This window comes from Anolis carolinensis, chromosome 3, assembly GCF_035594765.1.
Source record: "Anolis carolinensis isolate JA03-04 chromosome 3, rAnoCar3.1.pri, whole genome shotgun sequence".
Classification (NCBI taxonomy): Eukaryota; Metazoa; Chordata; class Lepidosauria; order Squamata; family Dactyloidae; genus Anolis; species Anolis carolinensis.
Window position 1 is genome coordinate 163108666 of NC_085843.1, and position 14057 is coordinate 163122722.

Below are 14057 nucleotides of genomic sequence, written 5' to 3' on the forward strand. Positions count from 1 at the left end.
AAATAGTGCAGATCCATATTGTTCATGTAAAGCATGTATTTGTCAGATCACAAAGCTATAACAAGTTGATTCGACATTTACTGTTGTGGCTGCACACTCTGAAAGACTGGGGTTTGTAATTTGGTGAAGTAGAATTTCCTGCTAGAAAACTCTAGTCTCCTGGTATGAACTACAGAACTAGACTTCTCTAATAATAATAATAATAATAATAATAATAATAATAATAATAATAATAATAATAATTGCTGTAAGAAAATCGCACAGACTGACTACAAACAGAGGCACAACTATGTGGCCCAAATGATTCATTGGAACTTATGCCTCAAGTACCACCTCTCAGCAGCAAATAACTGGTGGGATCACAAACCTGCAAAAGTATTGGAAAATGAGCATGCAAAGATACTGTGGGACTTCCGAATCCAGACTGACAAAGTTCTGGAACACAACACACCAGACATCACAGTTGTGTAAAAAAGAAAAAGGTTTGGATCATTGATGTTGCCATCCCAGGTGACAGTTGCATTGACGAAAAACAACAGGAAAAACTCAGCCGCTATCAGGACCTCAAGATTGAACTTCAAAGACTGGCAGAAACCAGTGCAGGTGGTCCCGGTGGTGATGGACATATTGGGTTCCGTGCCAAAAGATCTTAGCCGGCAATTGGAAACAATAGGCATTGAAAAAATTACAATCTGCCAGCTGCAAAAGGCCACCCTACTGGGATCTGCGCGCATCATCTGAAAATACATCACACAGTCCTAGACACTTGGGAAGTGTTCGACTTGTGATTTTGTGATACGAAATCCAGCATATATATCTTGTTTGCTGTGTCATAAAATAATAATAATAATAATAATAATAATAATAATAATAATAATAATAATAATAATAATAAATTTTTATACCCAGCCACTATTGGAACTCGGGACGGCTCACAGAAGTGCCGCATATAAACAACAATAGATAAAAATATACACAGTTACATAAGTATAAAAACAACACACATAAAATACCAACTAATAAAAATGGTAAGAACAAATTAAAGTGCGGAGTGACACAGTCAGTTGATCATTAAGCTGACCATAGATTACATAGGGTCAAAGGCCTGTCTAAAGAGCCATGTTTTTAAAGGGTTGTTGTATGTTTTTCGGGCTGTATGGCCATGTTCCAGAAGTATTCTCTCCTGATGTTTCACCCACATCTATGGCAGGCATCCTCACAACCTCTGAGGATGCCTGCCATAGATGTGGACGAAATGTCAGGAGAGAATACTTCTGGAACATGGCCATATAGCCTGGAAAAGGTACAACAACCCTGTGATCCCGGCCATGAAAGCCTTCATAATAGGACATTCTAAGTGTCTCAATAAAGCATTTCTGAACTATTCCAACTTTCTGCAGCATCTCATTGCTCCACTCAATTTCCTCATTGGCCAGTTATATATGACCATTTACAATTCATCTAAAGGTCTCTTTCTGGGCTGGTCATAATTTGGGGTAATATTTTATTCTCCTCAAACTCAAACTCAAAGTATTGAATTCCTAAGATAATTTCGTTTTGGTAGCTTTAAAAATCTTCTGTATTTTAAATTTTTGATCTTCTCTTATGCTATTTTCTGTAGTAATATTCCTTACTGTTGATGATATTTTGTTCAATCATGTACAGTTCATATACTTTGCATATTTTAAATGTATTTGCTATGGCTTTTAGCTAGTACAATAAAATAAATGATTATGATGAACTATCTCATCCAACTGCAAAGCCCAATACAATATCCCATAGGAAGTAACCATGGCAGTTAAAGTGATATCCATCTTCTATTACTGTGTAGTGTAGATTTCAAAGTCAGTATGCTCTTTTTAACCTATGGGGATTACCTGAAACTCGTACACAGTATCTTCACATTTCTGCTCTATGGTGTAGAGAGACTCATTATGTGGTTCTTCCAAACTATGTGGAATGATTCCATAACAATGTCAAAAATATTTGACATCAATATAGAAACATTCAGTGTAATGGGTAAGTCCATGTCATGAACTGTGGTACAAATTATGGCTGTATATTCAATTCATACAAGGGAAATCATTTAAAGAATTGTTCACTTTACAAAAGTTTCATTTAAACTAGCCTTTCAGAGGAATAAAATGTTATTTCATCCGACGACTGTGCCTTTACTCTCCATGGCTTGAATCCTTGCCATTTCCTTAGCATTACAATCGATATGCAGGCCTGACTTAATGTAGTATGTGCTGGAAAGATTAATCTTATATAAGTCAAAGACTGCGAATTTTGCGTTTTAATACTGTGAAGTTTGTTGTCAATACTAGTTTTCAAAAAGAGAAATTCAGGGGAAAAACACATACATGATCTCTGGAGATTTTACCTTCAGAGAATTATTGGTGAGTGGTTCTATAGATGTGACAGATATTAGTGAATGAAAATGTGTGAAATTCTGCCTTTGCCAGCGGATTCACATAAATTTATTAAACTAGAATATAAATAAATTATATTCTAGTCTGAAAAGTTACAAGGTTCTGCTAAAATCTTGATACTTTTTGTGATTCTTAAAAGGTAAAGCAAAACCATTGGAAAAAACTTGTCCTTAAGTGACAAGGTCCAACTCAGTTTTATGTAACAGGGAAAAAAATATATAGAAACACCACTTACCCTTTTCACATTTAGATCCTGTATATGGTTTGGGGCAGTGACACGTATAGCTCTTTCTATTCCTTTCACAACTGCCATTATTCTGGCATGGCTTGGTATCACAAGGATTTTCTAGTACACAGAGAGAATATAATTTAATGTTATAAATAAATGCATTTTACAATTATGAATTTCTTTTAGAAATAGCCGTAATGAATTAGTTTACCACCAACCACCCAATTATGTCTTTGCCTACATCAGCAATGGGGATGTGGTGATGTGGCAGGGAGGAATCTTTTTATCCCACCGCTGCCACCAAATGTGGAGATGTGGGGTAGAGGAGGAATCTTTTTATTAATTATATTGTTATATTTTTAACTATATCTGCTGCCACCGATATAAATATGTTTTATCTAACCACTGCCACCAATCGTGGAGATGTCAGGCAGAGGGGAATTTATCTTCTTTATTCTTCTTATTTACTTTAGATGGTGTCGTAACTTAGTTTTGAATATATGTGACAGAGACTTGGATATGGAAGAACAAAAAAATAAGTTTATTTCAGGCACAGAGCTTAGTGGTTACAGTAACTTCTTTAAAGGCATTTAGATAATGGTTTCAAAGTCATGAACTGATCTCTTTGGATCTAACTGGGATTGCTTCCCCTTACTACTCAGACTCTACAAATAAACCTAAACAAGTCACCTAACTTGCTTAATTTATTTACATCACTTTTACCCCGCCTTTCTCTCCGAGGAGACTCAAAGCGGCTTACAGTAAATAGGCAAAAATTCAATGCCTAAAAACCTAACTTGCTTAATTCAACACCACTAGAGATCTGAGTTTCCCTGGTATCTCTAATCTGGAACCAGTGTCTTCCCTGTGACTAAAAATCACAGGCTAAACTGTTTTTTAAAACATTCCCTCCTTTTCTTCCAAACGGCGGTTGGCTCCGCCCTCGTTGCTATGGTAACCTGCCTCAGAATGTTGAGCTGGCTACCATCCCCCTTGCACTGGTAACTAATACTTACCCTTTTAAACATGACTTTTAAAATGAAATTAAACAAACATGACATCTATAAATCAAAATAAAAACACACTTCTTTACAGGAGACCATATGGACCTCTATCAGCAATGGGGACCATATGGACCTCCAGATATAATTAAATTTCAGCATGGTGGCTGGAGGACAAGGGATGAAGTCCCAGCTATATAGTGAGTGGATGTCTTCATTTTACCTAGTCTTACTTAGCTTTCCCACTTTCTAAAGATTAGAATCACAGAGCTGGAATATCTCTAGTCATCTCGTCCAACCTCTAATCCATGCAGGAATATATAATCAAAGCACTCTTCCAGCATCTGTTTAAAGACCTCCAAAGTAGGAAACTTCACCGCAATCTGAGGCAGTATATTCCACTGCTGAACAGCTCTTATCATTAGGAAGTTCTTACTAATATTTAGGTGGAATCTATTTTCTTGCAGTTTGAATCCATTGCTCCATGCTCTAGTCTATAGAGCAGCAGAAAACAAGTATGCACCATCTTCAATATGTCCTTCTTTCAAATATTTAAACATGGCTATCATATTCCCTCTTAACCTTCACTTCTCCAGACTAAACTCAGATGTCACAAAGGATTACTATTGACCTTTACCTTTACACATGGATTCAAAAGCAGGTGTGGATACAGCTTTTTCAGCTGCTTACTGCCTGTTGTAACTCCTGCTTCATGTGCACACAGCTCTTTACAATCCCTAAAAAAAGGTCTGTAATATCATAGAGTGTATAACAGTTTGTTTCTTTTTAAAGATTATATAATTATATATAATATTTTATATAGAAAGATATAGATATATAAGGAAAATATTATGAATATTGCCATGCTGTTTACAGAGTCAGAAAGAAAATGTATGTCTATCATAAATGGGTATGGAATCTTGGGAACTGTATCTACATATGCCAATTCTTACTTAAGAAAATTATGTCTTACATTCTGATCCTGAATAATTTCTAAAGAGACGTGGGACTCTTAAACAGAATGTAAGTTGAAACTAATGAAGGTTAATAGCAACCAAGCATTTCCCTCAACAAACAACCCGAACTGAATTCTACAGCCAGAACTGGTTCTGCATACAAATGCCAGTTTATTTAGTAAATTGATATATAGGCCTGAAAATTGCTTACACCCTGCTAGAGTGAATCCACTCAATCGAAGACTGTGAAGATGATGAATAGTCAAAATGACGATAAATCCCACTGATTCAGTTGATCTACCTATATGGGCACTAAGAATAAGATTCAGGGCATTATCCCCCCAAACTGTCAGTGGGATACAGAGAGGCCAGTAGATATAGTGCTGATGACAAACAGAAAAATGACAGAATGCTTGTTTGTGTTGGAAATTATTCTTGACCCTCTTTTTGATATCCGTCCATGCTTAATTTCCCCCTTTCCCACCATAAAGTGTAATCTATAAAATACCATCATAATCCAAGTATTCATGAAACCAGTCAGGATCTGTGGCATCAAAATCAAGTCCATGATCATTCTGTGCTGCCTCTGCATATTCAGTGCCATATTCATAGTAATAATCATCTGCTGAGTCTGTTGATGTACCTTTCATGAAAGATAAAATAACATTTTAAGATACTATTGTACAGTAAATGTTTTTAAGTGAGAAGAACTGAAAAATAATTGTAAGCAGTGTTGATATTAATCTAAGAATTTGACTTAGCTTGGACCAGTCACTACCTCTTCTCTTAAATTTTGTCAAAGAACGGTTGTGAGAATAAGGGGATGAGAAGACATTTATACACATTTGAGCTACTTGGAGGAAACGCAGGATGTAAGGTAATAAAAATACAATAAATTAAGTCATTTGTTTTCATCATCTCAGAATGCTTAAGATCGTAACTACTTTCTTAGTTAGCTGTACCTTCAATGTAACCTTAGGATATGTAGTTGGTGCTCCATATTTGTGTGTTTAACTTTTGTGGGTTTGATAATTCCTATTTTTGATTAAAATGTTCTCTTTAGAAATCTGTATATCCTCCACTTGGTCAACTTCTGCCAGGAGCCGGTCATAGAGTCATACTGGAAGACCTGGAGATTCCTAAAGAGAACACCTCTCTAGGCATTTGTAGATTCTCCAGTGTGTGATTCTGGCAGATGTTGACCAGAGAGTCATGCTGGAAGTTCTAGAGATTCCTAAAGAGATTTTCTCTCCAGTAAAAAAAAATCTTTTCCAGTCTTGCTGTGAACTTGTGCCCCTAAAATCTGTGAAAGTAGAGGGGCTACTCTAGAAAAAAAATGAGAATTAATTATTTGGCCTATCCTACCTCTATACTATGCTATCAGTTTCTCAGTGGACAGGTATTTAGCTTTAAGGCTGCAATCTCATATTTACTTATTTATGAACAAGACCCATTGTGATGATCACCTGTGTTAGAAAGCCTGAAGAAGTTTCTTCAGATTCTGTCACTGAGGCATCTAACTGCATCCCAGAGCAAGTAGTGGGATTCCGGATTAATACTCACATATGTATTGCACTATAATCTAATTTAACTACCACAACCAAACTTTTACCATGCTATTTTTTCCAGGACAATTTTTTTAAATATTTTGTTTGAAATATTGGTAGAGTAATAATATTAAACCCATCTAGTGAATCATTTCAAGTGCTCTAAATAGAAAATATTCCTAGTCAAAAACTAATGTTGGGTCTTCTATTAGACATTGAGAACAAGTGAACGGGGACACAACACACATACATTCATGAAATTTAGAACATGTTCTTCCAAAACCAACTTTACTTTTATCTAAAAATATCTTAAATGTTTATAGAATGAGAGTTCAACAAAAATATGACATTCTGAAATACAGGTTTTAAAATTAAGATCACCCTAACACTGTGTCAATATATATTCTGAACTGCCTAACACATGTCTGGATAGCACAGTTCTATCTTAATGAGTACTCTATATGACAGCATAGTCAATTGAAACATGATTGTCAGCTGAGGAACTGAAGGATTAAATTTCAACAATCAGTACTACAGGTTGAGAGAATCCCCTATTGAAAATGCTTGGGACTGAAAGTGTTTTGAATTCTTTTGGATATTTACATATGCAGTAGAGTCTCACTTATCCGAGCTAAATGGGCCGGCAGAACCTTGGATAAGCGAATATCTTGGATATTCTTGGATAAGTGAGACTTGGATAAGTGAGACTCTACTGTACTTACATAATGAGATATCTTGAAACATTTTAACATAGTGTTCATGAGGCCCGCCCTTGATTTTATTGTTCTACTGTTTTTTTGATTTTGTTTATTGTAGTGTATATTTTCTTTTATTGTATTGTTTAATGCGTTATGATTTGTTGTTTTATTTATATTTTGTTATATTGTATTGTTCTGGGCATGGCCCCATGTAAGCCGCCCCGAGTCCCCGTTGGGGAGATGGTGGTGGGGTATAAATAAAGTTTATTATTATTATTATCATTATTATTATTATTGGATAATAAGGAGGGATTAAGGAAATGCCTATTAAACATCAAATTAGGTTGTGATTTTACAAATTAAGCACCAAAACATCATGTTATACAACAAATTTGACAGAAAAAGTAGTTCAATACGCACTAATGTTATGTTGTAATTACTGTATTTACGAATTTAGCACCAAAATATCATGATATATTGAAAACATTGTCTACAAAAATGCCTTGGATAATCCAGAACCTTGGATAAGCGAGTCTTGGATAAGTGAGACTCTACTGTACTTACATAATGAGATATCTTGAAACATACATCTAAACACAAAATTCACCTATGCTTTATATATATCCTATCCATATTGTCTGAAGAAAATTTTATACATTTTAAATAATTTGAGAATGCAGTAAAGTTTCTGCACATTTAACAATAAGAAAGCTAAGGTATCTCAGTCACCCATATGGAAAATTTTGTACAGTAGAGTCTCACTTATCCAAGACTCGCTTATCCAAGCCTCTGGATTATCCAAGCCATTTTTGTAGTCAATGTTTTCAATATATTTATTTATTTTATTTATTTTTATTTAATTTATATACCGCTCTTCTCCCCTAGGGGGACCCAGAACGGTCTTACATAATGGCAAGATTAAAGCCACATATAATACAAAATATAGTAAAACGAACGATCGTAAAAACACACTTAAAAACCAATATCATACCCCATTTAAAACAGTAAAACACTGTGTGGCCATTACAACAGGGCCAGTAGCATTGGGCCAAAAGTCAGAGCCAGTCTGTATTCAATTACATATCAATTATATATCAATTATATATCGTGATATTTTGGTGCTAAATTCGTAAATATGGTAATTACTACATAACATTACTGCATATTGAACTACTTTTTCTGTTAAATTTGTTGTATAACATGATGTTTTGGTGCTTAATTTGTAAAATCATAACCCAATTTGATGTTTAATAGGCTTTTCCTTAATCCTTCCTTATTATCCAAGATATTCGCTTATCCAAGCTTCTGCTGGCCTGTTTATGTTGGATAAGTGAGACTCTACTGTACTTACATAATGAGATATCTTGAAACACACGTCTAAACACAAAATTCACCTATGCTTTATATATCTCCTATACATGTTGTCTGAAGAAAATTTTATACAACATTTTAAATAATTTGAGAATGAAGTAAAGTTTCTGCACATTTAACAATAAGAAAGCAAAGGTATCTCAGTCACCCATATGGAAAATTTTGTATTTTGGAATATTTTTAATTTCGGATAAGGAATGCTCCATCTGTATTTTCTTCTATTAATCTGCATTACTTAGAATTCTTTTTAAAGACAACTTATTAATACCATGTTCCTAACTCCAAATTACCCACAAAATACTGTGAAGTGCATGCAACTTTGCCTATGGTCTTCTGCCCATGAGAAACGCTTGAGTGAAAGTGTATAGACTGCCTCAAGATGTCAGTCCCATTCAGGGCACTGCGGAAACCACATCAGTAGACTAAAACTAGTACTGGATAAAGTGGAGGTAATTATTCCAGTCTTAGTCGCCTCGTAAAAGAAGGGACATATTCACGAACAAAGGAAACAAGTGGGAGATTCTCCTTAACTTTGATCATGGTGCCACATTTCCAATGCACAGAAACAGATCTTTGTTCCATAGGCGCCCAGGGTACCCATTGACAAATAGCTTTCAGAACAGCAAAGTGAAGATGGGGTGGCAGTTCTTTCCATAGACTTTTCACAGAAGTAGTTGATTAAGACGGGTCATCCGCTCTTTCCGGCAGGTGTCACTGCAGTTTGTTGGAACCACTGGTGAGTTTCAAAGAGCAGGTATGGTAATGAGGAGAGTGAAAATGCATACAGGGACACTTTTAAAAGCTCTCCTCCAGGGCTGGGCTGATGGCCTGGTGGATAATGCTTTGCCTTGAACTGATTATCAACGGCATTATCTTAGTTTTCTGAACTCATTCGTTCTATTGCAGCCTTTATCTTTGTTCTTCCTTTGCTTCTGACGAAAAAATATATATATATATACTTTTTTTGTACAATGGATGCTTTATATTTCATATTAAAATAGAACCTTCTTTTTTTCTATGCGCCAACCCTGGTTTCTTGACGGTAAAAAAAAAGTTTCACCTCATTTATCGTTATGTCAAGTCAAGACTTCTTTTCTTCGCTCATTATTTCACAAGAGTCGAGTCTTTGCAATATGAAAGTGCTGCAGGAGTGCACGCCGGGCTGAGGAAGAAGGATCTCATTCCAAGATAAGGCCATTGTCTTCACCGAGCAAATAAAGTTTAATGGGATACAATGGGAAAGAGAAAAACAAAGAAAGCGTTTGCCTGGAGTTCAGACTTCAAGCTGACTTTGCGTGGGAGGATTTTCTAGAAGCTAGATTTTCCTCTGTTTATTTATTAAACTTTGTATGAGTAAAAGATATCTTTGGCTCCACATGTACTTTTAACATCTGCATGTCATACTGATGAAAAAACAGGACTTTTTCCTTTTTCTGAACAATAGATCCAATTTTGGATGCCTTGAAACCACCTTTATAGTTTCTCCCCCACTGAAGGACTTCTTGATAATGATGATTTTTTTTATCTAACTTGCTTTTATTGGTTCCTAATAAAATGTTGAGTGACATCATGTGAACTAACCACATGATAGCACCAGCCATTCAGAACTTCTATTTATGTTGGGCTTTCTTTGTTCAATTATGTTTGAACATTTCTTTTGGGTTTACTTGGTCTTTTTCTTCAGTAATTATTAATGAGGCTTCAACCCACAGTGCCCGAAGAATCAGAAAAAAGTGTGTATATGGATTTAGGCCATTTAAGTTAGCCAATTTTGACAGAGGTAAAAGTATTGTACCTGATTAATTTGGACCTACATTTACAATTCACACCTTGATATTATCATTAAATGTTCTAATACGAAGGGCTGACAAGGAAGATATCACAAAAGCAAGGTAGAAAAGCTTTCTCGTTCAAAATGGAGAAGGGCAAACGCGAGAATGAAAGAGAGACATTCCTCCTGAACAAATAAATTCTAGTGAAGCTCATGTCTGATCTCTTGGGTACTTTTTTATTGGTGCCACTCCCCCTCTTTCCACTTTTTCGCCTCCTTGTCCTTCTCTTCCTCATTCTAGATATTCTGCTCTATTATTTATTTATTTATTTACTATATTTTTACCCCGCTCTATCTCACCCCGAAGGGGACTCAGAGCGGCTTCGAAATTGGCAATATTCAATGACATACAAACAAACATATTGATACACCATACACATACATTAAAATCATTAAAAATTTAAAAAACCGTAACATATTAACACATTACATTAAAACATTAAAATCAACTGTTAAAACCACACAAGATCCAAAGTCATAATCCAGGAGCCATTCCAATCATATTACGCTTACTTCATAGCCACTTATTGCATTGACTGTTCTCCAAAAGCTTGGTCCATAGCCAAGCTTTCAATTTCTTTCTGAAGGTCAGGAGGGAGGTCTATTGTTTTATATCTGTTGTTGTAGGAATACTTGTGGTTGTAGGAACTGATGCTAAAAAGTTGGTTGACTGGTCCAAATACACCATGGTGTGAGCCACACATTTTGTGACATGATCTGAATTTAAAACTGTCACTACTCATTTCATCTTATAGGTGAAATCTTATAGATTTCAGTCTTGATCACTATGGAATCTTTATTTCATGTGCAACCACTATGCTGCTGACCTTGGAAGCAAGGAAAAATAACTTTCACAACACTTTACTTTGTGTTAGTGGGTGTGTTTAGTATTAGAATATGTATCATTGAACCTCTCAGCAGGAAAAAAGCAAGTCTCATCTGGTATATCTGTAGCATCTATGGTGTTCTTCTGAACCTTTAACATATGATAACAGTTGACACTTCTTACTATGACAAGAAGGCTACATACATGTGATTTTATTTTGTAATGGTATCTGTTTTATATGAACCGTTGTTTTGTAGATTGTTTTATATGAATTGTTGTTTTTACATTGTTTTTAGGCATTGAATTTTTGCCTATTTACTGTAAGCCGCTTTGAGTCTCCTCGGAGAGAAAGGCGGGGTAAAAGTAATGTAAATAAAATAAATAAAATCAAAATAAATTAGGCATTGCTGTTTGACAACCATTAATGTGGCCACCATATAAATTATTATCCAGTGGTATTAGGTGATCTAAAAACATAATTTAAAACTAAACATTTAATCTGAAAATGCAAACTAATCTGAGCTAGTCCTTAGACAAAAGTGGATAGAGATTTGGTTTCAGTAAGGATTGTTTGGTATCGGACTAGAGAAACATTGATGTGCAAAATACAAAGTTGCCCAGTATACTCACTGTTTCCTGCATAGAGTCATATAATGTTACTGTTGTTATTTTATGGACTTCATCTGATATATTAACTCATAAAGAAGTAATACAAAAAATTGCCCCGTCTTGATAAATACTTTTCCCTTTTGTTTTACATGGAGAATTTTGTATAGATTGCTTTTACTTCTCTAAAATTACCACAGAGCATGCTTTTGCATTTACACATTCAGTACAGTCTTAAAACGTTCCTACTCAGAGTTAAATCTGGGTTTTAAACTATTAACTGTCTAGTAAGCATGCTTACAAGTGCATCCTTAATTTCTTGATTTTTCCTTTCTTCAGGGATTCTGTTGCTAAGCTGAGAACAGTTTCAAATATTTTTAAAATCCTTCCTCTTCCCATGTATTAAAGGTGACATTCATTTTCTCTCAAAGCCAAGTGTTCCACCCGTAATGTTACTTACTATGCCCATATGACAGTACTTAGCCTTTCCTAATATTTTTCGAATACTTCTCTTTATTTAGTTCCTCGGCATTAAATAACCTTGCAGATCTTGTTTCTTTTATATAAGAAGTGCTTCTGTTCCTTTCATTTCAATTATTCATAACAAGCCATCGGTTTAGTAAAGTAAAAGCATCAGTTTTTTAAAAAATCTAAGTGCATAATTAACACACAAATTCTGATACATGGGCTTATTTTAACATATTATGGAATCAGAGCCTTCATTCTCTGTAAATGCTGAAAAATCTTAACGCACTTAAAGATGCAGTGATCTGACATTTGTCACAGAAATGTGACTATTACACAAAATTAAATGAGACATCCTACATGTATTTTCAAAGCGGAACTTTCTTCTGTGTAGTGCAAAAAAGACCCTTCTCTTTACCCCATAGTTGATAGGCAGAGATTGACTTTAAAAGCCAGAAATTAGCTTTGAGGTTTGGATGATCTTTTAAACTGCTTACACTTTCATCTGCATTTTTGTATGTTGCTGAGAGCTGTGAATCAATTAGCAAATTTCTGATCAATATTCTCTGATTCATTCACTTATTTTCACTTGGCTCCAGAGAAAATAACCACCCAAGCATAGAGAGATGATGTTACATCTCTAAATTTTTACAACGAGGTATGAACCATTTTAATTTTAAGAATGCCCCAGAACTAAAATTATGGAGTGAGTTGTCCTATTTTGTAGTAGGAGACAATTCAGCTGTATTCAATGGTAAAGTAAAAGTGTCACAAATAAAATGGCAAAATCAAGGTTTGCTTTTTTATTTTTTATTTTTAAACAATATTTTCAAGCTGTGGATGCAGAATGTGTGGATACGGAGGGCTAGCTGTATAACTTTTGGACTATTATAATAGCTGAAATCCTGCTGGTTATCTCTTTTGACGTAACTATGCTGGTGTATGTGGTGGGAACAGGAAAATAAGGAGCAAGAATGTAGTGGACATAAATGATATAAGGTATTGGAGAAAGTCTGTGGTTTGGCCAGTACTGTGGTTCTACTACACACGTCTAAAAAAAGTATAATCAGTAACATTGGGCACAAGCATGCCCTTCTATATTATGACTTTTATATTCGAGCTGTTTTTACTACTCCCATTGTACAAAAGAAACCTGGTAGAAATGATGATTACTATCTAAAACATCTCATAAATTAGTGGTTCTCAACCTGTGGGTCCCCAGATGTTTTGGCCTTCAACTCCCAGAAATTCTAACATCTGGTAAACTAGCTGGGATTTCTGGGATTTATAGGCCAAAACACCTGGGGACCCAGAGGTTGAGAACTACTGTCATAGATGATAGGGAACCATTGATCATTCTTAGGGTGGCTACATTTTGTGCTGCTGTTAAAAAAATAAGGAGGCAGATTGTGGATGATTGTAAAGGATAACATTTTAACTTACCAATTTTAGTGTCTATGCCTGCAGATTTTATAAGAGCCGTCTAGACAACTTCGTGTTGGGGGCTTTCTGCTTTTAATGTTTTGAATCATTGTTATTAACATTAATGTATGTGTTTCTTTCTTTTTTCTTTTTTTAAATCCTCTGATTTTAATGTTTTAATGTGTTCTACTCCTGGTCTGTGACTGTCACAATAAAATTCATTCATTCATCCATTCTGTGGTTCTGCCTTTACCCCTGCTACATAATAGAGGCAGGGCCGTAGCCAGAAAAAAATTTCGGAAGGGGTTTTGAAAATTTCGGGGGGGGGGGGGTTTGAACCCCTAGCACACACCCCTCCCTGCTACAAACCTGTCAATATCTGCTTGAGATAGTGCCTGGAGGGACTCTTAATGTTTTGTGTCTCATAGACTTAGCATGGGGATTTGGTTAACCAGTTAAAATTCATGAGTAAACCAGATTTTTTTTATAACCTGAAAAATTTCGGGGGGGGGGGGTGTTTAAGTTTTGTACTTAAGAGGCAATATCTGAAACGTGGGCATGGCCGGAGCTGAAAATTTAAGAATCAAAACTTACCCCATACTTTTTCGTTTTAATTTTGTAAATCTCGGAAAGTTCCCAAAGCCAGTTTTCCTTTCAGTGCAAGAAAGCAAAG

The 14057-nt window shown here is 35.3% G+C and overlaps 1 protein-coding gene and 1 long non-coding RNA gene across 4 annotated transcripts in view; one reads left to right on the forward strand and one right to left on the reverse strand.

The window, feature by feature from the left end:
- The window catches only part of habp2 (hyaluronan binding protein 2), a 75897-nt gene that overhangs the window by 29482 nt on the left and 32358 nt on the right, over window positions 1–14057 (reverse strand). For all 3 annotated transcript variants that reach the window (XM_062975711.1, XM_008114741.3, XM_008114740.3), the window contains exons 3-4: window positions 5127–5261; window positions 2668–2778 (exon numbers count right to left, since the gene is read on the reverse strand). In XM_062975711.1, the coding sequence (XP_062831781.1) occupies window positions 2668–2778; window positions 5127–5261 (246 nt within the window). The remainder of the gene's footprint in view (window positions 1–2667; window positions 2779–5126; window positions 5262–14057) is intronic.
- Window positions 4314–9582, forward strand: LOC134297637 (uncharacterized). The gene is made up of 3 exons (XR_010004448.1): window positions 4314–4409; window positions 5421–5495; window positions 9289–9582. It is a non-coding gene; the product is annotated as an uncharacterized LOC134297637 (long non-coding RNA).